Below are 26,929 nucleotides of genomic sequence, written 5' to 3' on the forward strand. Positions count from 1 at the left end.
GTTTAATAAGGCGTTTTCCTATCTAATAACGTGTTATAAATAATGTGAATTACCTGTTTATCTATCATACATGATATGATTTAATCATTATTTGGATTTGCCTTCACTATAATTAAAGTCATGCCTACTAAGAGCAACAATTTATCTTAATGTGTAAAAAAATAAAGTTTTAAATATTGTTTGCTGTTATATTTAAATGCACATTTTATTAGATACTTGTTTCAAAAACGGTTTATTTGAACATTTTCACCACACTTGCATTTAACCAAGCATCTAACAAAATAGGCAAATTGTGTTATATTGATATATATATATTTTTTTTAAAAAGGACTTTGTTTCATTTACTTCCCAAATACAAACCAACAGTTAGATGGGCCAAAAGATCAACAAGCATTATTAGATAATATTGCTTAATAATAATAATAATAATAATAATAATAATAATGCTTTATTTTTGGAAAGGGACAGTGCACATTAATGAACATCGATATGATCATATAAAGACACAAACATTTTTGTGTACATCAGCTTACTATAAATACATAGCATATGGCATATTTTAAATGACTGAAAAAGAAACAACAATTGCAAAAGGCACAATAAGGAAATGATGCTAAAACGAGCCACAGCATAAAATTATCAATGGAATATAAATAGAGGACTTGCGCATAATCATCCACTGCAAGTCCACAGAACCCATTCTGCTTTCACAATGTGAAACACTGCATTTAACAGGAGGGAAGTGGACACTTACCCCTTTGTTTGCAGAATTTTTGACATCAACGCAGTGATATCCAAACTGAACACTGTCAGTATGTCAATGTGAACATCTATGTTGCAGTTATACATTCCTTTGAAAGGATGCTCAATGTGTGCTGGAGCATGACAACAAAATCCAGCCTTTTAAATGTGACTGCTTTCAGGTGGCCTGCAATTGCCTGTGAATATGGCTATGTATCTTTGTACTTGTGTACAATAATATTTGTGTTCGATCCAGTCGTGTGTGAAACAGTCATGCTTGTGCTGCCTGTACTCTACAGAATGGCATCCTACATGCTGTACATGTTATGTAGAACACCAGCAAATGTGTTTGAAAATTATTTTAGGGACTGAACGGGCTTTATCTCACAATACAGTGATCCACAAAATACATGCAATATGTAGGAAAACAAATGAATACACTATAAAAGTACAAATAATGATTTATGGTCAGCTTTGTGAAGGGCTGTCAAATAATATTCTAAATTCTAAATTTGAACTAATTGAATTTTAAAAAGAAGTTCAACAGGGATAAAAAGCAGCGTTACCACAACTCTGAATGCACTGCATGATGGACAGGAGTCACACAGTGTCGCTTTCACTGGTCAAAAATGACTAAAAATTTGTTGTGGTACAAGCTGAAATCAGCGAATAATTCACCACGTGGCCATGACAGCAGCAGAGAGTTCACAATCCAACTCGGCTGCAGAGTGATTTGCATTTTGACAACATCTAAAAAGCCCCACTTGGGAATACTTCAGATTTCGTTGGTAGACGGCAAAGCTATAAGCTACAGTTAGCCTACATACCTTGCTATCACTAGCAACTTGAAGACTAACCTGTATAAAAATGAGGGTATCAAATGACATGACATGATCTTTGAGAGACAGTGCATTCTTAGTTCTCACTCTAGCACCAGTGAGCGGTCTACTGTCTGAAAATGAAGCTTTATGGCATAGGACCTTATTTTATTCTCTTACTTTGTTATATGTAGGTATGTATATCTGATCAACAAAATGTATCTATACAAGTAATTAGTTATGCCTCTTATGGACATAATGCACAAAAATATGAAAACATTTGAGTGATTCAAACTGTGTGCTTTTTAGAAGGAATAATTGAATGTTATTTCTGTCAATTTTGATAACCATGGTTTTGGGAAGATAATATATTAAAGATAAAGATAAAGATATTGAGTACAGCTGATGCAGCTGTGGTCATGTTAGCTTACAGTATAACCAAGCCTTCAAAACATTATCAGACAGCATCTTTTTGCAGTGCCCCTCACTAGCTCAATAGCTTTTCTTAATTTCTTTCCTGGGTTATATTATTTTGAAATGTTTCAACTCCTCAATTAATTTTGTACAGTTCCTTGAACTATAATTTGTGTGAATGAGAAAGAGAGACAGAGAAGAAATGATACAGACTCTGGCGTTGCTGCCAGTAGAAACTGGACTTGCATTTAAGTATGAATGTACAGTGATCGAATGTAAAAGTCTCATGGCTGCTGCTGATATTGGCTCTCTGTGGCCGTGTAGAAATCCTCCAGGACACTCTGCAGGTAATCAAAGGTGGGGCGGTCCTCAGGCTTGTTCTTCCAGCACTCCAGCATGATTTCATATAGTTCCGTTGGACAGCTGTCTAGGCGCTGCATCCGATAGCCCTTCTCCAGGGAGCGGATCACTTCTGGGTTGGTCATCCCTAAAAACAAGAGAACATGACGATAAAGAGGCTGCAAAGCCACAACCTCTTAAACATAAATAAGAAATATTTCATAGGCTGGCATTAGATGAATTCTGCTGATATGGCAATTTTGGCCAGCAGACGGAAATATCTTAACAACTGGATGGACTGCCATGAAACTGTGGAGATATTTTCTGACTTTGGTGATCGTCTGACTTATCCTCCAATGTCATTAACATGGACATTAAAACTTTGGCTCTGCTGTATGCAACACAAAGACATACACATCATCACCCCTCCACCTGCCTGGTCTCTCATAGGCTGTTCGGACCTTGTATGATCATCTGTCCTGACTGATCTGATCACAAATGGACAACTCTGAGTACAGGTGTGAATGTCCCAACGACACTTTGAGGAGGCATTTGAGATCTGATCACTCAGACCACATTCAGAGGTGGTCTGGGCATATGTGACCACATTCTTTTAGCAGAGTGAACACACGTGTCCTAGGCTACATTGAAGGTACAGAATCACTGTTGTCCTCTGTGAGACAAGAAGAAGAAGAAGGAGAAGAAGCCACAACAACAGGCAGAATAGATTACACACTGTCTCATTTCCATTTTGTTCATTGTAATGTAAATTATGCAGTATATCTGAGCTCCTACTACCTGCCATTGAGCTAGTAACCACAAAATCCCCAGACTCCCTTCCTAAATCACGCCATTTTAGGAGTTGTTGAGTGAGGAGAAACTTAAACTTCTAAATCATTGGTGTCGTCTTGTAAATTTGTCATTAATTGCAAAACATGAAGTTGTTTCTTTACTTGTAAAAATTGTCAGTTTGACGTAGCATCGCTGTACCAGCCTGTCTGCTTCTGTGTGTCTAAATATATATATATACACACATATATACGTGTATACATATATATATATATACATATACACATATATATACACACACACACACACACACACACACACACATACATACAACACAATACTAATGTTTTAACTTGGGAAGAGTTCAGAAATCAATATTTGGTGGAATAACCCCGATTGTCAATCACAGCTTTCATGCGTCTTGGCATGCTCTCCACCAGTGGTTCACAGTGCTGTTGGGTGACTTCATGCCACTCCGGGCGCAAAAATTCAAGCAGCTCAGCTTTGTTTGATGGCTTGTGACCATCCATCTTCCTCTTGATCACATTCCAGAGGTTTTTAATGGGGTTCAGGTCTGGAGATTGGGCTGGCCATGACAGGGTCTTGATCTGGTGGTCCTTCATCCACACCTTGATTGACTTGATTGGCATGGAGCATTGTCCTACTGGAAAAAACAATCTTCAGAGTTTGGGAACATTGTCAGAGCAGAAGGAAGCAAGTTTTCTTCCAGGATAACCTTGTACGTGGCTTGATTCATGCATCTTTTGCAGCCTGGCTGAAGCTGAAGCACCCCCAGATCATCACCGATCCTCTACCAAATTTCACAGTGGGTGCGAGACACTGTGGCTTGTAGGCCTCTCCAGGTCTCCGCCTAACCATTAGACGACCAGGTGTTGGGCAAAGCTGAAAATTGGACTCATCAGAGAAGATGACCTTACTACAGTCCACTATGGTCCAATCCTTATGGTCTTCTGCAAACCTCAGCATGGCTCTTCTTTGCTTCTCACTGATGAAGGGCTTTTTTCTAGCTTTACATGACTTGAGCCTCTAGGAGCCTGTTTCGAAACATTCTCGCCTTGCACTTCACCCCAGCTGCCATTTGCCATTCTTTTTGTAGGTCACTTGATGTCATCTTACAGTTGCTGAGTGACATTCGAATGAGTTGACGGTCATCCCGATCAGTGGAGAGTCGTTTTCGCCCTCTGTAGCTTTGTTGTTCCCAATGTCTGCTGTTTGACCTTCTTCTTATGAACCGCCGTCTTAGAAATTTTAAGGATGGAAGCAACCTGACGCCCTCTGCCAGTCAAGCCAGAATTGAACCATTCTTTTCCTCACTCAAAACTTTTCTTTTCAACTCTTTTGGCATGGTCAATAGTTATTTTTTGATTCCAATTACTTTTGAGGCACTACTAGCGCTGTTTATGCCATCCAGCTGGTCCTATTGCCAGAGGATAGTGATGACCACAGCAGTGGTTTTTATACTTTTCCTCGTTAAATAAGATTTGGATACAGGTGATCACCTAATCAGTACCTCATTAAGCAGAATGAGATATGCTTGTGTTGGAATTCAACAGACACTGGAGCTATATATTAGGGCTGTCAATCAATTAAAATATTTAATTGCGATTAATCGCATGTTTGACCATAGTTAACTTGTGATTAATCGCAAATTAATCGTATATTTTTTTATCTGTTCTAAATGTACCTTGAAGGGATATTTTTAAGTTTTTAATAGTCATCATAATGGGAGTGCTTGCTCCAAAATACGCATATCCAAATATGCTTGCTTTATGCAAATGTATGTTTATTATTATTGCAACAATCCAAAACAATGACAGATACTGTCCAGAATATTCTCCAGAATAACATCAAAGGTACTGCATGTTCAAATGTATGCTGAAAGCATAACATGGCAAACTCAAACTATACAAGCAACAACAGATTGGCATATTGACCTGAATGAAGCAATGTAGTGTCCAACTTTACACTTGTAAAGGTTAACTAAACAATGTTAACCGGCCTGCAAGCTGTAGCCAGCCACTAGCGAGGGGGAGGAGGGCTCTCTGCATCAGCTGTGTGCTCAGCCAGCAAGCCTTATTTGAAACTCGACGTATTCTGGTGGTAACTCAGTTCACATCGACAGTCAATGTAAATAACTCTGTTCTTGTGGAGAGAACCATCTGGCAGGGCTTTGAAGCTGAACTTGCCATTCAAAAGACCCTTTTCTTTATCTATTTCTGCTCAAGGAGGTTTGTTTCTGCTGCCATCCACAACGTTACTGCTGCATCGCTTCCTGATTTCCCAAACTACGGAGCGGGTTAAGGCGTTAATTTATGTTAATGTTCATTTTTATTATGTTTTAAAACAAGTCCCCAGTTACTTCAGTTGTTTAGGAGAATGCTGCAAGGCTGTTTTGCTGTGAAGCTCCAGAAATGTTTTCTGGACTATGAAACTTCACCCAACTTTCCATTGGCGTGGGGGTGAGGAGATAATGACTGAATTTTCATTTTTGGGTGAACTGTTCCTGTAAACTCTTTGAACTTGAAAAAAAGTCAAGACTCAAACACTACACTACATTTTTATCTCCTTCATCATCATATGAACAAATTGATATATCAGTCTGCATTCATATCCTTATCATATATATGTTTATATGCATATATATTCAGGTGTAGAAATGAGTAAATCCTTTGCAAGTTCCTTGCTCTAAATACTACATCAAAGTTAAAAGTAGTGATACACTTACCTGGGTAAGGTGTGCGTCCATAACTGATAATCTCAGTCAGCAAGATACCAAAGGACCAGACATCAGACTTAATGGTGAAAGATCCATAGTTGATCGCCTCAGGGGCCGTCCATTTGATAGGGAATTTGGCTCCTGTTTTTTGTGAAAAATTGAAAATCAGTCAAAATTTGAACTAATGTTAACATTGTTAATGAGACATTAGTTGGCTTCTAATGACACTTCTGAGAATTTCCCTGCTGGTGACATGTCCTCTCAGACTCGTACATCTTCTGCTTGTTCAGTAAGCCATACAGCAAGTCACTTTCGTCTTAACTCCCTACTATTTTAGTCACTCATTTTGTAATCAGACATCTTGCTGACATAAAAGGAATTCCCCCTAAAACTGATGAAACCATGACTTCTCTCATTTCATCAGTTCTGGAGAATCACTTTGCATGTTTGTTCATCACTTCTGCTGATGACGCCTCCCTACATAACATGTGACAGTGAATACTGTGTCGTACCTTCCCTGGCTGTGTACTCGTTATCTTCAATGATACGAGCAAGGCCAAAGTCAGCAATTTTGCAAACTAAAGCCTTATTGACAAGGATGTTGGCAGCTCTCAGGTCTCTGTGGATGTAGTTCCTCTGCTCAATGTAGGCCATGCCCTCTGCAGTCTAGAGACAGATAAGTCAGGGTAAAAGAGTTAAAACATAGTTCCCAATAGAGCCTCACTAGCAAAGAAATGTTAGAAAACCCTTAAAAGGATGCTTGCTATGTTGTGTGTGAAGATATACTGACATCTGTAGTCTCTTTCTGTAGTTCCTTTGTGTTAGCACTAGGTAAGAGCAATCTCTCTGATGAATAATTCCACATGGTAAAATCTGTTATGGGATTGAATCAAAACAGGCAGATCTTCCAGGTCTTCCTCTTCCCTTCTCTCTTTCCTCATTCTATTAGAAGTGAAGCGAAACTCTATCATAAATTCACAATATAAATAAATAATTAAATAATAATTCATATTTCAAAGCCAGCAGCTTTTATAAAAGAGGTTGGTCACTGTCGGAGCGGCTCTACAATGCCAAGCTGTACCACCAATATGGATAAGAAATGAGTGTAATAGTAACAAGAGCTGTTGTAGTTATAAACTTGACAGGACAGCTGAAACTCTCCAGTGGAAACAGAATTCAACTTTGAGCTTCTGAAATGAATATTTTTTGACAGTACTGATGGAGCTCAGGATTTTTCAGGAGGACGGTTTGGTATATGGACATGGATTTCTATAGCGCTTCTCCAGTCTACTGACAGCTCAAAGCAGTGGTGTAGTCTACGATATACTCAGGTATAAGCCGTATACCCTCCTAAACTCCAGAATTTCCCATAACCACATAAAAATGCAGAAGGATACGTAACAACATAGTCTTCTGACAGACCTTGCATTTCAGATTCTGAAAATACATTTAATAATTAGGATCAGTTCGGCTGGCAAATCCATAGTGTAGTATAGTATATCAACTAAAATAAAATAGACTACACCACTGGCTCAAAGCACTTGCCACACTCACTCATTCCCACATACACATTCATTCACTGATGGCAATGACAGCAATTTGGGGTTCAGTATCTTGATCAAGGATACCGAACCAGCGATCTTCCGATTACTGGACGATCATAATCAAAGAAGCTGCTGTGCCTCGTGCATACATGTGCACATCATTGGGAGATGCGTTTTTATTGTTTCTGCAGGGGATTGCTGCAGGTAATGTAATTCTTGAACATTTGTTGTTTTTGAAACGTTACTTTATAACTTGTATCCTGACTTCTTAAAAATAAAATCATTATTAAAAATAGAACATTATTTTGTTCACAAGCCTGCAGTACAAAGGTAAAGGTAAAGCTCTGCATTCAACCCCAGCCTCAGTTTGTTCACCCTGCTGCCATCTGGCAAAAGATACACAAGTATACACTGCTTCATTCCTCAGGCTGAGACTCCTCAATTCATTCTCCACACTCCAGTCTTTAAAATAGTTTATTTATTTATGTTGTTTCTGTGATGTAGCATAAAGGAATTCAAACTCAGTTTTGTTTTGCAACCCAGTGTTGTAAAATGATAAATAAATTAACCATAAACCTTGAACTCATCTGCACAATATACTACATATACATACTGTATTACAACACTTTTTTGTCTCACAACACCACTCTGGTCTCCAGCGAAACCATAGCTAATCTTACAGCAATTCATTATCATGGCCTCTAGTGAAAAAACAAACAAAAATATATAAAATACAAAATAAACGCTTTCACTTGGTGGGAAGTTATTTATTTTCTCCTGTCTTTATTGGAATATTGACTGGAGCTAAATGTGGCGAATGAATCTCACCTGGGCAGAGAAGTCAATGAGCTTGGGGAGCTGCACACGATTGCCCTCATCACTCTTTAAGAAGTCCAATAAACTACCTGTAGGGAAACATTCAAACACATGATCAAATACATGCTACTTGTAGCCTAAAGCTCAATGCATTTGACACATTCTCACCAAAATCAAAATATCTGTGACCTTGTGGTAGAAAAAATACAACTATTCTTTGCCAACATGTATTGACTAATAAATTTTTTTATCTGCAATTAAACTATATTTTCCTTGTCCCTTTACTCTATGGGGTAAATTGTTCCCTTTCTGCAATGGTTCTCAACTTTTGCTGTCTGAAGAACTCCAAGTACTCAAGTCACACCAAATGTGTTCATTTGAATTTACTTAAGACGAGAGGTTAGCACAGTTAATTATAGAGAAGTTGATATTGTTACAATAGTAAACTATTTGAACAGTTTTTTCATTTTGATAGATATTTCAACTGTTTATCAATACTTGTAGCCAACTGTTTAAGATTGCTCTGCTGAGTTTTCACACACTCTCAAATGCAACATGTAATGTTCTGTTACAGCTGACTCACTATGTAGATTATGAGAACATTTAATAATATGACCAATTTTTTTATTCCTCTGACTCCAGAAGAAGCTGCATGTAATCTGATAAATTGCTCCCAGTGATGTCACTTGGTGGCTAAAATGCATTGTGGTTAATATGGGTGCCTGTTTTTGAAAAGCAGTCCACTGTTCTAACATTGAACTCCTATAACACTGTTGGACTCATTCTGGACAGTTAGAAAACAAATTCTGAAAATTATACAGCAGAACCAGAGATATCATCTTTTTTATTCACACATTTTACTTCCTTTTCAAAACCTGGCGCCTACAATACGATGCAACACGATGCAACTTGCCACTGAGTGACAGCGCTGGAGGCAATTTATTAGATTACTTGCAGCTTCCTCTGGAGCAACAAAAGACTTTATACTACTTTTCACTTACACAGTAGGACTCCCCAAGACCTGTAAACACACTTCAGAGTTATGATATGGATGTTTTACATGCTGTTAAACATTCATATGGACTGGGTTGCACCATTAATTCTTAAATCAGATTAAACTATCATTTAACTTGAATTCATGTTACACTGAATTAAAAAATATCAAAAAGTTAAGAAAGATTCGATTTAAACCTTTCTTTACACATATTTGCTAAAATGCATCTGACTTAAAAAAATAGAGACAAGAAAATGGATGTGGAATAAAAGATAAAGTGAGAGTGTTCTGCTCATGCACTGCATCTGTACACACACACGCACCTTTCTCCATGAACTCCGTGATGATATAGATAGGCTCCTCCTTGGTGACCACAGCATTGAGTCGGACCAGTTTGTCATGCTGTAGACTCTTCATCAGGTTGGCCTCACCCATGAAAGCTTCAACTGACATGCTACCAGGCTTCATGGTCTTCACTGCCACTTTTGTGTGCTTATTGTATGTAGCTTAAAACAGAACAAGGATTAGCATTCAGAAATTAATTACTAGCTTCCCATCCCTATCAATACATGGATTCTAAAATGACTGAGATCTATCTCACCCATCCAGACTTCTCCAAACTGGCCAGCACCAAGCTTCTTTTCCAGTTTTAGTGATGATCTTGGGATTTCCCAGGCATCTTTCTCCCATGGCTTCTCAGGTTTGGGGCTCAGGCATGGGTTGGTCAGGGTTTGGCAGAGACCATCCCCCTGCTCTGGAATAAACAGGGAAGAATTTTAAACTATTTGTTTTACAATGAAAATCAGTGCAATACCTCAATCTTATTTGCTGGGGAAAATATATAATTTAACTAATCATTTTAATATAATAAAAACACTTTCATCCTGATGCTGATGCAGATAATAATTAAAGAGAAATGAAACCCATTTCTTTAGGAATGACCCTGATGATATTTCACATCAGTTGTTGTAGCTGCCCAGCAGAGCAGAGTTTCCTTTGCATATGTATACGCATCATGTTTACTGATGGAAAAAACCTGAAGTTACTCTTTTCTGAGACAATTATATGTACAATGTGTAACTGCTGCCACTAGAGTATTCTCAATCAAAACAATGAAAACAAAAGTAGTGTGATGACATCGTGAAGTAGTGTTGTCTTCATTGTTAAACAACCACCATTCCTGAAGAAAATCAGGCTCAACAAGTAAAACACAGCTGTGAGGAGGTAAAATTATTCAGTGACAAAGTTCAGACAGAAAACCATCTAAATTCTGACAGCAGTGAACTCACTCTTGTAATGGCTGACCAGCTCCTGCAGAGTGCTGAAGGTGTTGCGGGGAGAGATGTAGAATCCTCCATTGTCGAGAGTACGGATCTTATAATGTTTAACTGTGTCACCAGACTGGACATCGCTGTCCCTGACAGACAGAGAGTAGCTACCTGTTGTAAAAGAGAAAGGAAGCAGTAGTTACAATGTAACCCATAGGAAATTATTTAATGCCGATGCCAATCTAGTTTTCTCTGGACCCCTACCAAATCTCACCAGTGATGACATGTTTAGCCACATGAGCCGTCATTTAACTGCTGGCTGTCGAGGTAGTGTCCAGCAAACAATGTGGGTTTTTTAGATAACTGGTGTACTTTCTGGGGAAACCATGGTCTGATTAGAAGAGATAGCAATCATCCCACTTTGGATGGAGCGGCTCTCTTATGTAGATTTGATAGTCGTCCAAAACCATGACAACCCAGAGTTGAGACCGGGAGGCAGAGCTGCAGCACTACACGCTCCTCTGAGCTTCATTTAGAGCAGTTACCCACCCAAACCCCCACTGAGACTGTGTCTGTCCCCAGACCACTTAAACCAATTAGAAAAATAAGAGTTTCACATAAAAACTTGATAAAAGTCAACAGTACAACTGTTAAAAAAATAGGAACATTAAATGTGGACTCTTAAACATTAGATCTCTGTCATCCAAAGCCCTTTTAGTAAATGATTTAACATCAGATCATAATAATGACTTATTCTATCTCACTGAAACCTGGCTGTGTAATGAAGAAGATGTCAGCCTTAATGAATCCACTCTCCCCAGTCATATTAATACTCACATTCCTCAAGACACCCGGCCGAGGAGGTGGAGCTGCAGCCATATTTGACTCAAGCCTATTAATCAATCCTAACCTAATCAATCCAACCTGAAAAACAATACAATACAACCTGGTCCTTATTCTGAATTCTTATCTGATTTTTGCACAGTTTTTATCAACTTTAGTCCTTAAAACAGATAAAGAAATTATCGTGGGTGATTTTAATATTCACGTGGACATTGATAATGATAGCCTTGGCACTGCATTTCCCTCATTATTAGATTTGAGTGGCTTTGGTCAGTGTGTATATGAACCAACTCGCTGTTTTAATCACACCCGTGACCTTGTTCTGGCATATGGCATTGAAATTGAACATTTAATAGAATCCTCTTTTATCAGACCATTATTTAATAACTTTTGAATTCATATTGCTTGACTACAACACACCACAAGGCAAACATTTCTATTCTAGACTGTCTGACAGTGCTGTAGCTAAATTTAAGGAAATCGTTCCATCAGCTTTTCATTCAATGTCATGTCGTAACACAACAGTCGATTTCTGTGCTAATCTTAGTCCCTCCCAGATTGATCATCTTGTTGATAGTGTTGCAGGCTCTCTGTGAATGACACTTGACTCTATTGCCACTCTAAAAAAGAAAACAATAAAGCATAAGGCCCATATTAGCCTCTCTGCACTGGCTTCCTGTAAAATCCAGAATTATTTTAAAATCCTCCTCCTCACATACAAAGCCAGTGGCCAGGCACCTGCATATCCCGAAGTGTCGGTTCGGGAGGCAGACACCCTCTCTATGTTTAAGAGTTGGCTTAAAATTTCCCTATTTGATAAAGCCTATAGTTAGGGCCTGCACAGGCTCTTAGCTATGCTGCCATAGGTTTAGACTGTCGGGGGATTTCCCATGATGCACTGAGCTTATCTCTCTTTCTCTCTATATGTACACATTCATGTCTCATTAATGCATGTTATTGACTTGGCTTCTTCCCCGGAGTCTCTGTGCTCTCGTCTCGCAGGTTATCATGGATGGGTGGTTGGCCCTGCTGTTGCAGTCCTGCTTATCATCATCATCATCATCATCATTATTATTAATATTATTGTCATTATTATTATTACTATAGTTTTAGTATTATTAATATTAATATCTCAATAAGTAAAGCTGTTATCACTGCTGTGGCTGCTGTATCCATGCTGTAGCCATGCCAACATGCTAAACAACAGGAGACTGTTGTGCCCATATCTTTACAGAGACCTCTCTCCACCAAAACATCCCCGATCAAGCCCCGATCCAGTCAAAGTTGATGGACAGTGTTTCCCAGATGTCAAACTTTTGTTATAAAGATGCCGACCAGATTATCATCACTATCTTGTTGCTGTTTACATTCACCCAAACACAAATTAAAAAATTGTTTATAAATCTTTATAAATAACTATATACATGTTACAAATTTGACAAATGAGAAATAAATCACCTTTAACCTTAAATTCGAAGGAGGCATTCCAACAATTTAGTATTGCACATCCATACATTTGAGGATCACAAATACAGATTAAAAAAAGGTCTATTAAGGCTAAAGCAAAAGGGTTTACTCACCTTTGGTGGTCTCACTGTCTCGGATCATATAGGATCCCACTTTGTTCCCAGGGGCCAGCAGCTGCCTCTCTGCATCTTTCCTGCTCACGCCCTTGAAGAACCACCTCAACAACAGGACACAGATCAGTTAGTACAGAAACCTTTTAACCTACTTGTGTACAAGCAGTCATTTTTCAGTCATACTGCATGCTTTATTTTAGGGATGCACAATATGGATTTCTTTCAGCTGATACCGATAACTGATTCTTACCTGCTTCTCATGCTCAGTACTGATAAGTTAACCAACAATTTCACATTTTTTTCTTTAAAGGGGAAGTTCCTATGACCTGGTACCTTATGCACATTGTTTATGCACCTACTGTGTCAAATTGTGTAAATGCTGCTCTTGTTGAGTCAGTGAAAGCAATTTGGCTTCATATTATATGCTCTATTTACTGGTATTGGTGAAATTCTAGTCGATAATATAGATTTCCCAATATTGGGCCAATAATGTATTGTTCACTTCCACTTTGTGAAAAACTACATTACTACACTAACAGGCTGGACACACTGGATGCCTGTGTGCTGCGTGGTGGCTGTGTTACTGAGCTGCTGCTGCTGTTGCTGCTGCCATGCTCACTAGGCAGCATGGCAGCTGCGTCGCTGCAGCGTGGCTCCTGCCTGCCCTATCTGTTTACATGGAGTTTGACTTTGATAATTATTAATAAATATGATGAAGCGATTCTCCCCACCGAAAGAGCGAGAGAGCTGAAGGGGAAAAGAGAGAGAGGGAGGGAAGGAGGGAGGGAGGGAGAGAAAGTGAAAGAAAAAAGAAAGTGAAAGAAAGAAACTGCCCCTCACCTGTTGTGTGTATTCGCTTCATGTCTGTGATATATTCTACAGATACAGACATTAAAACTGTGGGTAAACACTGGTACGATGTCTATATGACTGTTTATAGGTCGTTTTCAGGTCGATTTTTGCAACGAACCGCGCACGTGTCGCGGTACAAATAGACAGAAACTCAGAATCTCTAGATGATGCAATGCAGCAGCCACACTTGACACGCGCGTGAGAAGCGTGTCTCATGCATCCAGTGTGCTCAGCCTGTAAGTGCCAGCTAAATACAGTACATGATGCTAGTAAGGCAAACCAATAATGCATAGAAACAGATTTTCAATGAGTTCACTTACTCCTCTGCCTCCAGAGTGTCTTTGGCTACATAGTTACTGGGAATGTAGCCTTCCTGGCCTGTACTGATTAACATAGCTCTCCACCACTCTCCTGATCTACAGAGCAAGAGAGATAGAGAGAGAGAGAGAGAGAGAGGACAACAAGACAAAGACAGAAAATAGGTGTGAATATTTTCATGATAAACCACATTCTCTATACTGTATGTCCAAGAGAAATGTTTTTACTCAACTTACTCCTCTAAGATTACGAGTTTATCTCCTTTCTTGAAGCCAAGATCTCCTTCATGAATGGCCTCATAGTCGTACAGTGCCATGGCAATACTTTCTCCTACAGCAGCATGGCCAGAAAGAAAATGAAAATGCTATTCAGGGAAATAAATATGGCTTTTGCTTTAATATGTGACAGCTATGAGCCTGTTTACCTTCTGAAGCATTACATGCTAAGAAATTACAGCCTGAGAAAACATCATTGTGGTTGTGGAACACTAAAAAACCCCACTGGATAAACTGAAAACATTAAATGTGTCAGAAACCAAGTCTGCTTTTCTTCGTTTGTGAAAAGGAAGTTCTTCACAAGGGTGTGGGAGTGAAAGAGTGCACATGAGTATCAGTTTAAGTCATTTTTTCGTAGACATACTGTACTCTATTAGAGTCTGAATCATGCCCACCTTGTTACTAACATTAGGTTCCCCATATCTTGACTTTATAACTGACTTCCGTTTAGGCCTGATAATAATAGCAGGGCTGGTCTTCTGTGTATTGGAGGCCTGTGTGGTGAGGCGGTGAGAGGGGCTGTCGTTCTGAACTTCTCTTTCCTCTCTCTCACATGTTGTGTTGAGCTTCACACGTTTGTGTATAACCAGCACTGACCTAGATGACGCTGCTTAAAGTTACTATCTTTTTAGCATACTGGTGCTGTTGATAGTACAGAGTGAGTGCTTAGACCTGCAATTGACTAACCTTAGTGGTAGATTAGAGGTTGAATGGTGGTTTAATGTAAAGTGTAGAGTCAAGTGTATTTGTGTATATGTAAGTAAAGATTGTGACTCACCGTCAGAAGTGTTAGCATTGGATGGCATTTTGCTCTGTAAAGAGAAAGACAGAGGGACATATAGTGGTATAAGGCTAAGTGAAGAGTTAATTTCCATCGAACATCCATTCCCTCTTTTGTTGTTGATTTAAAGTGAGAAAAAAAAAATGTTGAAGCTGCATTAGTTATTGGGCTACTAATGGGCAGCGCAACACCCTGTTAACACAACAATATCACCATTTATAGTAGAGCCAATCACAATGTTTGTTTACAATAACTTTTTTTACTCCAAACTAGAAGTTAGTCAGTGAGATGTTGCTGTTGGGTTGATTTGATTAATCAAAGATGCTAGCCACACAACGCAGTACATGAAATAATCACAGCAGAAATGTCAGATAGGTTGAACCGTGTTTAACTATATTTCTATAAATATATAGCTGTAACTGTATAAAATGATAGTTACAGCTGAAAATAACAACAGAAATAAATAAGCTTGAGTTTTTTTCCTTTTCTCTGATAAAAAAAAGTAATGGGAATAAGCCCATTTCTGACTCTTCAGCCATTTCTGCATTTTAACAACATGATTGTTAAAAGGAATGATCAACAATCACTTAATTTCAGGTGATAGTGCATTACTGGACATGGTAAATATAATATTATTAGCAAAATCACATTACAAATGTGTTATATTATAGTACTTAAACTGGAAATTGGCAACTTTTTTGCCTAAACTTAGTATTTTGAAATAAATACTGATTGCACAGTGTAATGGCTATAGAGAAATCACCATCTGAGTAAAGATTGGTTCCCTATAAACCTTGTTTTTACTTTGCTACTTAGTCTGCCATCAGGCTGGATTTTTCCCAGAAAAATGAAAAATGAATTATGGCACATAAGTGAGTCTAATACCAAACAAAACAGGAAGAGGCATTGTTTCCCCAGTCTCTATCCCCAGGTAAAAGTGAAATAACTGGAATAACTGTGGAAACTCTACACTGCAAAAGAAAAACAACCCCGCTGACAGAGTAGGCAAAGAAGGTGAAGATGGAAAGTGAAAGAAACCAAGGTTAAGCAGGAGTGAACCGACTGGCAAATGTTGTGACAAAGTCTGTTCCCTCATTGATATGTGTTTCCTCTTACCACCAGGACTTATAAAAAAACAAACAAACAAACAAAAAACTGTCATTTTTGTACTAGATCAGTAAGTAACAAGTCCTGCCTACTTATTAATACAAACAGCTGTTTTACTCTGTCTTTTCATAGCACTGAGATCAGACTTTCTAGGTCAAATTGGGATTCTTACGGTTAGTTTTTGCCTTGGACAATAGGCTGCTAATGCTGTCTTTGCGACAGTGATGCCAAGAGTACTAACACAGGGAAACACTGGGGGAAATATATTGATCATATGGCATGTACAAAATGAACTTAAAAGTACAGAATTGTCTTATATTCTACAGTTCTACTTTCTGCAGTTATCTTTAGATGTCTGGATTTGTAGTGGGTATTCTCCATATCAAAAACATTTTGTTTTCTACAAAGTAAAATACTAAACTATGTAAAGATCAGACAGATGGTCTGTGAATGTAGACATCTGCGAAATAATACAGTACATGTGAATGTCTTGGGCGTTGCTTAATAACTCAAATATTGATCATACATTGCCTGCTTGAGTGCTATGGCTCTGCTTCTGACACTTCCTCTTTCTTCATTGAGGAGAAATGAGAAAAAGCACACAGGAAGTAGCCAGAGGGAACCACACTTACAAATAGCCACACTGCTACTTTACCCATGGCACCGATCAAAAGTCTGGCTGGTATGCAAAATTATAGCATGCAACAGGAACACATTCAGAGTTAATATTTGAGCACATCTATGCTCTCTGAAGAGCACAGGAAAACTTGTGGCAGTGATCAATAAAACTGTATTACCTCGCCATACTTTCAGTCTTTCTGCATTTGACACAGTTCATCTTTGTTGTTCTTTATTTAAAGCCAAGGTATTACTACAGGTGTGTGCAACCATCTAATTTGAAAAAAACATCAAAAATGCTTTTTGGTCATATATAATGTGACAGAAGACCTAAATTCATAGTCAGCAGTGGAAAGTAAAACATGCATTTACTGAAGTACTGTATTAAGTGCAATTTTTATATTTGATACTATTCATTCATTATTATTGTTATTATTAGTAGTAGTATTAGTAGTAGTAGTATTCATTTCATGGGGAAAATATTTTTTAGCCCACTACATTTATCTCATTTATCTGCCTGCTATAGTTACTAGTTGCTTTTCACATAAAATACTTAAAATACATAAAAGTTAAGTAACTTCTAAAATTAAAGATTTTTCTTTACGCTCCTCTTTCTAATTGTCACACTGTAAAAAATGAGGTAATTTTACTGAATTGTTCATGTTTCTGTTACAGATTTTCCTTGTATTTTTGAAATCCACAAAATATCTATAACATTACAAAAAGAGTCAGTGAATTTACATGTCTAAATTAGAATATCATGAAAAATCTGTTACTGTGAATACCCATAAAATTTCCATGGTTTTACAGAAAAAAAAATCTACATAAAAAACGCTTTAGACTGAAACTAAAAAATGCTATATTTAGGGTCCGAGCACGAAGCATGCGAAGGCACTATTGTATCTGTAAGGAATTTTTTTTTCTTTTTCTTTTTCCTTCCATTCGACTACATATTTGGCGGCCTGAACATACCCAAAAACTCCGCAACAATGAGGAAAAGAGGGCCTTTAGGTCAGGGGACTGAGCAGAGCTCAAGCGTGTTCAAAGACAACTCAAACACAGCATCAGGGAGAGCAAGGACAACTACAGGAGAAAACTGGAATATAAACTGGAGAACATCAACACCAGGGATGTGTGGAGTGGGATGAGAGAGATAACTGGCTTCCAGAGGAAAGGTGGAGGAGCAGCTGAGGGAAATGAACAACGAGCAAACGAGTTCAACCAGTTTTTCAACAGGTTTGACTCCAGCTCCCTCACCCCCAGCAGCCCCCCTACTGCTCCTATGAGCAACCACTCCAGGACACAACCCCCACAGCCCCCACACCAACCGCCACAGCAGACACCAGCTATCACCACCTCCCTCATCCCCGTCCCCCTGCGGGCACCCAATGCAGACTCTCTCACACCTCCCTCCCCCGGGACACTTGCACACCCCCCACTGCCCCCTATCAACTCCTGCAGCAGACTCGCTGCACCACCCCTCACCCCCCTGCTGTCACCCACCACAGACCCTGCCACACCTCCCACCCCCCAGACTGGACTTAACATCACAGCCAGCCAGGTGAGGAGAGAGCTGGAGAGGCTCAAGCAGAGGAAAGCTGCTAAGACCGGACTGCATCAGCCCTCGCGTGCTGAAGGCCTGTGCCAGCCAGCTCTGTGGAGTTCTCCAGCACCTCTTCAACCTGAGCCTCCACCTTCAGAGAGTGCCAGTTCTTTGGGAAACATCCTGCCTCGTCCCAGTGCCCAAAAAAGGACATCCTGTGGCACTGGATGACTACAGGCCGATTGCACTGACCTCTCACATCATGAAGTTCATGGAGAGGCTAGTTCTAGCACACCTCAGACCCCTAGTGTGCCCATCACAGGACCCCCTACAGTTTGCTTAGCATCCCCATGTTGGGGTCCATGATGCAATCATCTACCTGCTGCAGGAAACCTACTCCTCCCTGTATAGACCCAACATCACTGTCCGCGTAATGTTCTTCGACTTCTCCAGCGCCTTCAACACCATCCACCCCAGGCTGCTAAAAGCCAAACTGGAGAATCTGTGGGTGGATTCTCCCCTTGTCACAAGGGTCGATGACTACCTGATGGGCATACCGCAGTTTGTGAGACTACAGAACTGCGTGTCTTACCATCTGATCGGCAACATCGGCGCCCTCCAGGGAACTGTGCTGTCTCCCTTCCTCTTCACACACCTTCTTCTACACTGCAGACTTTAAGTACTGCACTGAGTCAGGATGCTGGCAAAACTGCTGGCTATCATGGACAATGCCTCTCACCCCCTCCACAAAACTCTGGACAAGCTTAAGAGCAGCTTCAGCAACATACTCATTCTCATCTATCTATCTGTCAAGAGTTAATTTGTGGAATTTCTTGCCTTCTTAATGTGTTTGAGGGTTGGTACACAGTTTATACAGTAAATAGCCCTATTCAACTACTGTTCTAATCCATATTATGGCAAGAACCACTCAGCTAGGTAAAGAGAAACGACAGTCCATCATTACTTTAAGACATGAAGGTTAATCAATCCGGAAAATATCAAGAACTTTGAATGTATCCTCAAGTGCAGTCGCGAAAACCATCAAACATATGATGAAACTGGCTCTCATGAGGACCGCCCCAGGAGAGGAAGACCAAGAGTTACCTCTGCTGCAGAGGATAAGTTCCTTAGAGTTACCAGACTCAGAAACCACAAATTAACAGCACCTCAGATAAGAGCCCACCCGCTGTGTCTTTGTGGGACGCAGAATAGGTGCGGAGATGGTTTCTACATGTGTGGTTCCCACCGTGATGCATGGAGGAGGAGGTGTGATGGTGTGGGGGCGCTTTGCTGATGACACTGTTGGTGATTTATTCAAAATTCAAGGCACACTTAACCAGTATGGCTACCACAGCATTCTGCAGCGGCATGCCATCCCATCTGGTTTGTGCTTAGTGGACCCATCATTTGTTTTTCAACTGGACAATAACCCCAAACACACCTCCAGGCTTTGCAATGGCTATCTGACCAAGAAGGAGAGTGATGGAGTGCTGCGTCAGATGACCTGGCCTCCACAATCACCCAACCTAAAACCAGTTGAGATGGTTTGGGATGAGTTGGCCCACAGAGTGAAGGCAAAGCTCCTTCAAGACTGTTGGAAAACCACTCAGGGTGCCTACCTCATGAAGCTGATTGAGCGAATGCCAAAAGTGTGCAAAGCTGTAATTAAAGAAAAAGGTGGCTACTCTGCAAAATATAAAATAAAAAACATATTCTGGTTTGTTTAACACTATTTTTTCATAATTTGGATGTCTTCAGTATTAATCTACAATGTAGAAAATAATAAAAATAAAGTAAAAACATTGAATGAGAAGGTGTGTCCAAACTTGTGACTGGTACTATATATATATATATATACACACACATATTTTTTTTATATGTATATAGAAATATACATTCATTTTTAAACTTTTCTCATCCATGACAACATTACTGCTTACAGCTTTGCTCCCAGAGTTTCCTGCGGTGGGGTCTTTGACATAGTGAGCCGTCTGTGCGCGGTTTTGTAGCTCGTCGTTACCAGAACCTTTGCTGAGAGGGTCCTGTTCCTTCTTTGAGCCCACACAGCCCATTGTGCCTTCTGCAGGAGGACAACAGAAGAAAAACAGTAAGACATGAAGACTGTGGATAACAGCAGTAAAACGCATTTTACATGTAATGTAAATTGGTCAGATCTAGTTCTATAGCCCAAGAGTAAATTGATATGTATCTACAGTACTGAAGTCTCAAGGCTGGGATGGTAAGATGCACAACAGGACAAAAAAACAGAAAACAGATCATGAACTAGAGCCTGTCATACAAACGACTTCATAAATGAACAATTACAGTATTAAGTGACTTTTAAATGTTGTTTGCAAGAAACAGGAATTGCATAAACTTCACCTATGAGATTGAATAGAGGTTGAACTGCAGTAGCAGTTTGGACCTTCCAGTGGCTGATTCTGCTACCATTCTGTGCTGCTATTGGCTTGTTTTACTGCCTCTGTTGTTCTATCCTGTGTGCTTGATCTTCTATCTCAGGCAGTTTAACTTAGCAAGCACTTTTGATGATATAACATAACATTTCTCATGTTCTCATAGACGGACAGTGATTCCATGATTTAGTTAAAGTGGCCCAGATCCACATGCTTGCTTAGAAAATTCAGAATATGATGAGTTGGCAAATTCTAATGTCTTTTGTGAATCTGTTTGCTGTGACATAGAGCTGAGACGTCAGCTCTCTCAGCTGGCAGTTACTGTAAATGTATTTCTCTAATATTGGGTGGAGAAGGCGTGAAAATGGCACATGGCATGATGTATTATTTCCTCCACGACAGGGGAAGACTGAGAAGACAAAGATGCCTTATAGCTTACACAGTTCGTCTGTCATCTTACTGGATGAACATGACTTTATGATTTTTGGGATGCTGTATGCTGTGGTCTCTACATTGTTACTCTTTATTATAGTTTTTACAACAGCTACAATATTGTTTTTCAGTTAGTGCTATTGAGGTGTTCTGTGACAGGACAATGCAAAGTATTTCTATCTACTGTGCCAACTACTATATGTGCATGTGTGTATCTACATGCAAATGAGTATGCTGTAATATGTAACAAGGTTTAACAGGACAAAAAACAAAAAGGGAGTCTGTGAAGGTAGATACAGTAGAAGCTATGTTTTATAGCACTCACTGGCTCACATACACAGATGGAAAGGGAAGACAAGACAGGCACAGACAAGCAGCTCAGTGAAGCAGATTATCACTCTGAGCGAAGGATGTAATGTTTATCCTGAGCACTGAATAGTAGAGGTCCTGTAGCTGTGCAGCTGATCTACTATGACTTTAGATGTCACATGTCACCATGGATTTAAAAGCTACCACATAAGAGGATAGGGATATCTCCAGTGGAATAACAAGTGACAGGAAACACCAACACTGATAAAAACGGCAATGTTTCTGCAGTTATCATCTGTTTTTATATAAATATCAACAGCCTTTACCATAATCATTATGAAACTGCACTGTACTCATGTACAGTGGTAAGCAATGGAAAATGTTTCATTTAGACACAGGAAGTTCCGGTGTTCTGTAGATTAGTGGTGTTAACATATTACTTCCTTTTTTCTCTCTGTTACAAAGCTTGTTCCTCTTTAGATGGTGAATCAGAGGAGGGTCAGGTGTCTTTGGACACTTTGAACTTCTATTTTAACTTCTATACTTCTATTTAAAACTTTTTTGAAATTCTTCCAAGTAATGAAAAGACATGGCTCCCAGTCATATTCTTATTAATATAAAATGAAATAAAAACACAGCTATCATTGGTTCATCTTAGTCTGTGTGTAAATCTAATTCTACTCTGCTGGCTACGCTTAATGAATACAAACTGGACAAAAACATTATTGATTTAAGTGTCAGTGTCAGTGACACCCATTGGGACTAGCCCAACAAGCCAAGGCAAAAAGCTGAAGGTGGATGAAAGCTTACTAAAGCTGCAGACTGAAATGTTGGTACAAGCAACAGATTACAGGATCATTTGAATATCTGTTGATTGAGTGATATTTTACAAAATATAGCTTATTGCAAGTGTTAGTAGAATTTAGTAAGATTATAGCATCATTCTAATTCTGCAGATGACATAAGTTTTAGTTTGAATGACACAACAATGTGTTGATTCCAGCACACTCATCACAGTGTAACAAGGTTGGATTCGTGATGACTAGTGAGGCGGGACATTGCTCTGTCACCGGCCCAAGTAATTTCGTTACAAAAACATGCCTGAAAACAGTGCAACATAAATCACACAAGGTAATATATTACATTACAATATTACTCTCTGCATAGAGTAATATATTACTTATTACACTACTTTTAAGTTACTTTCAACAAAATGCCCAAATAACCTATATAGAACAATTAAATAGCCTAGATCTGTTTAAATAAAGGAATGTCCTTGGACACAGGGATGAGCAGGCAGAAAAAGGATCAAAGTCTGATATGTAATGAGATGGGAATAAATATTTGTAATTGTAGGCTTAGTCATATGAAACACAATAGACCTATACCTTCTATAATGTAGCCTATAATGACATGATGAGACAAAAATCTCTTTTTCTATGCCTTTGTATTTTAGTCTACAGAACAAGGAATGCATGGACATATGTGATCAAAGAATGTAGATTAAAGTGCGCTCAGAGGATCAGGCTTCATCATTAGGCTCATTTCAGTCACACAGAGACTGAACAAAGAACTTTTAGGCCCTGCTGTATTAAACACACAGAGCCTATATTAACATGATCATGTTGGTGTGGATGGATAAACACCTCACTTCAGTTGGTAACACAGATTGGAACGCGTTACATGACGTAACTGTGGTAATATATTACTGAAATATCATTAGTAATGCGTTATATAACTCTGCTACCGCTAAAATAAGTATAATACTGTAACGCGTTACCCTCAACACTGATGACTAAATTACCTTGTACCTTGTATAAATGGTTCCTATGAGTGTGTGGTGCCTTGCTTATGTTATAAAGTGCTTTTAGTAGTGGTTGAATGAACTACTAAATGCAGTCCATTTGTAAGTGATAGTAATGATGTTACCAGATCTGTAAATCCTGTCCAATACTTTTCCACTGCAACTTCTTTTCTCTTCATGTTAATAAAAAGGCATATGCTTTCAGAAATGTTTAGTTAAGTGAAATCAAAACCCTGTTTTATAACTTAGGGCCTTGATGCCCAGCATGTGGCCTTTGTACCCTCAAAAAATTGCCCTGAGCCTTGCCCTTAAGAATTCCAACCCTGATTGACTGGCACCCTCGCAGTGATGACAAGACACGACAGGGAATAGGTGAATGAGCTTATTTACCAAAATCCTGAACTACTGAGGGAATGAAACTTTTGCTACCTGTTGCCACAAGTTGTGGTTACAAGATATAAGAGATGGCTCATTGAATTTGTCAACTGCTTTAAAGACACCATCATATTTATCTGTCACATGTAGGCTTGCCACCTTCAGTGCAAAAAAATAAGGGACACAATCCACAAGTTCTAATTTAATAGCCTATTTCTCTGTTAAGTCTTGTGAAACTATTTTGGTTTTATTATTTCTTGTAATGCCAAGCATGTGAAAATGTAGTGTATGTATTAGAGTAGGGTGTAAATGAAAATACAGGACAAATCATGTCCTGTGTCCATTTTTTTTTTAAATTGCAATTTTCTAATACTGTATAATACTGTAATTAAACATATTAACTAGATAACATTTGTGACAATTAACAGGAATAGAAGTACTGTTTTGTAGTTACATTTACGTTTTGTTTATTCATTAACAGATATCTTATATAATTTTGGAGGTTTTTACAACCAAAACTTTTAATAAATGTGTTTTTAATGTATTTTGCTTTATTTAGCTTTCTAGCAATATATTTTACAAACTACTTAGTAACTTTACTGTGAAGACACCACTGGACTGTCATGTGTGAGACAGTGCAGAGAGCATTGGAGTCAAAGATGGCCCACTTTACCCATCATGCTTTGTACTGAGCATTTTAAGTTTGCTGTTTTATGTTCCAAATTGCAAATGTTACTTTATATTTTGAAACATTTATATGTTTTAAAAAACATTTTAAGATGTTAAGCTGTAATATAACAGCACAAAAAGAAAAAGAGTAATAGTCAGCAAAAATAGTAAAGTTTGCTAACATTAGTCACCAGCAACTGATCCCATCAGACAGAGTTAAGCTGCAGCAGCAATAAAACCAAGTGTGTTGAACTGAGCAAGGCTGTGTTTTATTGCTTAGGAATTCAACCATTCATCTGAGAGAGGACAAATGTGTTACTTTTTTCAAAGTAACATAGTCATATTTGAAAATAAGCACTGTACTATTCAAGAGCAGTGGTAATATCTAAACAGGCAGCCACATTCAAGAGCATCACAGCACCTTTCAGAAGAGATTAGAATAGTCATGCTACCTCTCAGCCAAGGTCTCTATTTTTGATCAAAGTGATAGAGTGCAGGCAGTAACATATAGGCTATAAGTATATGCATACAGAACAGAATTAACACAATAGCATGACTGTTAAGAGTGTCAAAATGTTCCTAGTACATCTTCACTGCTCCAAAATATTACTCAAAATATAACACAAAGTGTTGTTATAAACACTGTCCAATTTATCATACAGTAACTCCATGGTTAGCATTTGAATAAAGACCCAGTTCAGGATAATCAAATGATATCATGCAATGCAAATTAGTCCGACTGCAAACATCAAGCCACTTAGACATAAAACTACAAGACCATAAGAAAGGCAGCCACATTCAGCAGAAGCTTTCAGGCTGTGTGAATGACAAATGTGTGTTGATGCTTTGTTGATATGAGCCCTCTGATAGGCAGTTATGCAGTGTATAGTGGTATGTCCGGGGCTTTCATTGTGAAAAGTACAAAAAAGACTATGGAGACTCATATTATTATCATCTACATAAGTATAGCCCTTGGCTATAATACTTTGCTGCAGCTGGATATACTTGTCCCCTGTAGCCACAGAAGGCTCCATACTTCTTTTTTGTCTTATTGGACTGAATCTGAGCTCCTGCACCACTTGAGCATGTATTTGCTTTTGTGTTTGCTGTTGCTACTGTCAACAAGATCTAATTTACTTGACAAATAACCCATATGTAAAAACTGAGCCTATATTATTTATATATCAAAATACAATGTTTATATATAGAATTATCCATATCTTATAAATGATATTCAAGATTATATACAAGATCTAGCCCCAGGCAAGATTCATTAACTTAAAGTATGTTCATATTTCATTATTGTAAATATTGGATCATAAACTGTATTATTCTTATAGAGATGTGTGGTTGCATTTTTCAAAAGGGAGTTGAGTTTTATTCTCAAAATTGTAATTCTGCTTCTGCCATAGAAAGAAACACTTGCAACCATCCAGGAATGTTGTGTCTTTTGAAAAATGTAGGTTGTAATATTTTACTTTTGTATTCACAACATTTGGGGAAAAACAGGCTGATGAGGCCGCTGAGATATATGAGAAATGGGACATTTAACATTGGACATCAGTATGATGTCATACTGTTATTTCTGTTTTGTACATAACATGCTGATATTTTCTTTACCAAGAGGTTCTTGGTAAGATTCCTTGGGATTAAAGCAGTTATCTTTAAGAGATGCCCTAAGTGGACAAATACATAGTCTTCATACACTAAAATGTTGCCTGTATTTACAGTACATCTGTTGAATAACTATGGGGGGCTGTCAATGATGTTAGGCTATTCAACATCTAAAATGAAAGTCAATGTACAGACACTAGAACACAGAACAGAACAGAAACTAGTCTGCATTCTGGTTACTGGTTTAGTCTAGATGGACAGTCTAAAAATAACTGACACGCACACACACACACACACACTGAGAGAGAGAGAGAGAGAGAGAGAGAGAGGGAGAGAGAGAGAGAGAGAGAGTTGGATAAGTTAAATGATTAAGCAGTAAATTAACACAAATTAAGTTAAGGAAATACTTAAGGCTTCTAACATCATAGAATGTAATGTAAGAAAACGCTGAGCAGCACCATTATAAAGCTGTGTACATCATTATCAATACATTATCACGTATTTCTTTAGATCACTTTCTTGTAGGCTACATATTAGGACTCTGTAGGCGGTGTTTTTTTTTTTTACAACTCAAAGACTTCGAAGATCCTCTTTTTGGAACCGAGCATCTTTGTTATAAGTATAAAACTTTGTAAATTTGTCCGTCGTCAAAGCATGAGTTTAGCATTCTTCCCTAAACTCGTCAGAGACATTAACTGTAACTTCATAGCCGTATTATTTAAGACAGTGTGGCCACTCCATTTCCACACAAGATCAAGAAGACACTTACCGCGCTTCAACCAATCACTTCGACTCTTAATTCTGCAGTTGTGTATGATCTTCTAGATTCGGGTGAGCGTATAAAGAATATTCCTCATTTATTTTAAGTTGGTTCCATGCCTTTGCACTCGTTGTCTTTTCTTTGGTTCAAGTTGAAGCTGCGGACGAGGCGACAG

General features: G+C 38.6%; 1 protein-coding gene across 1 annotated transcript; it reads right to left on the reverse strand.

Moving 5' to 3' along the window:
• Positions 1–216: 216 nt before the first annotated feature.
• On the reverse strand, positions 217–26,929 carry hck (HCK proto-oncogene, Src family tyrosine kinase). The gene is made up of 13 exons (XM_084367973.1): positions 26,764–26,929; positions 20,318–20,457; positions 15,107–15,140; positions 14,290–14,383; positions 14,056–14,151; positions 12,884–12,987; positions 10,482–10,631; positions 9,794–9,946; positions 9,516–9,698; positions 8,211–8,287; positions 6,351–6,504; positions 5,848–5,979; positions 217–2,460 (listed from the first exon to the last, which is right to left on the reverse strand). The coding sequence occupies exons 2-13, from the start codon at positions 20,447–20,449 to the stop codon at positions 2,258–2,260; spliced, it is 1,512 nt and encodes a 503-aa protein (XP_084224099.1). The 5' UTR covers positions 20,450–20,457; positions 26,764–26,929; the 3' UTR covers positions 217–2,257.

This window comes from Pagrus pagrus (assembly GCF_965226575.1).
Source record: "Pagrus pagrus genome assembly, chromosome: 11".
Classification (NCBI taxonomy): Eukaryota; Metazoa; Chordata; class Actinopteri; order Spariformes; family Sparidae; genus Pagrus; species Pagrus pagrus.

Coding starts and splice junctions, on each gene's coding strand:
- hck (XM_084367973.1), bottom strand. CDS start 20,449: ATGGGCTGTGTGGGCTCAAAGAAGGAACAGGACCCTCTCAGCAAAGGT. Junction 15,141..20,317: donor GAAACTCTGGGAGCAAAGCT/GTAAGCAGTAAT, acceptor TTCTCTTTACAG/AGCAAAATGCCATCCAATGC. Junction 6,505..8,210: donor TCATTGACTTCTCTGCCCAG/GTGAGATTCATT, acceptor ATCTGTCTCTAG/ACTGCAGAGGGCATGGCCTA.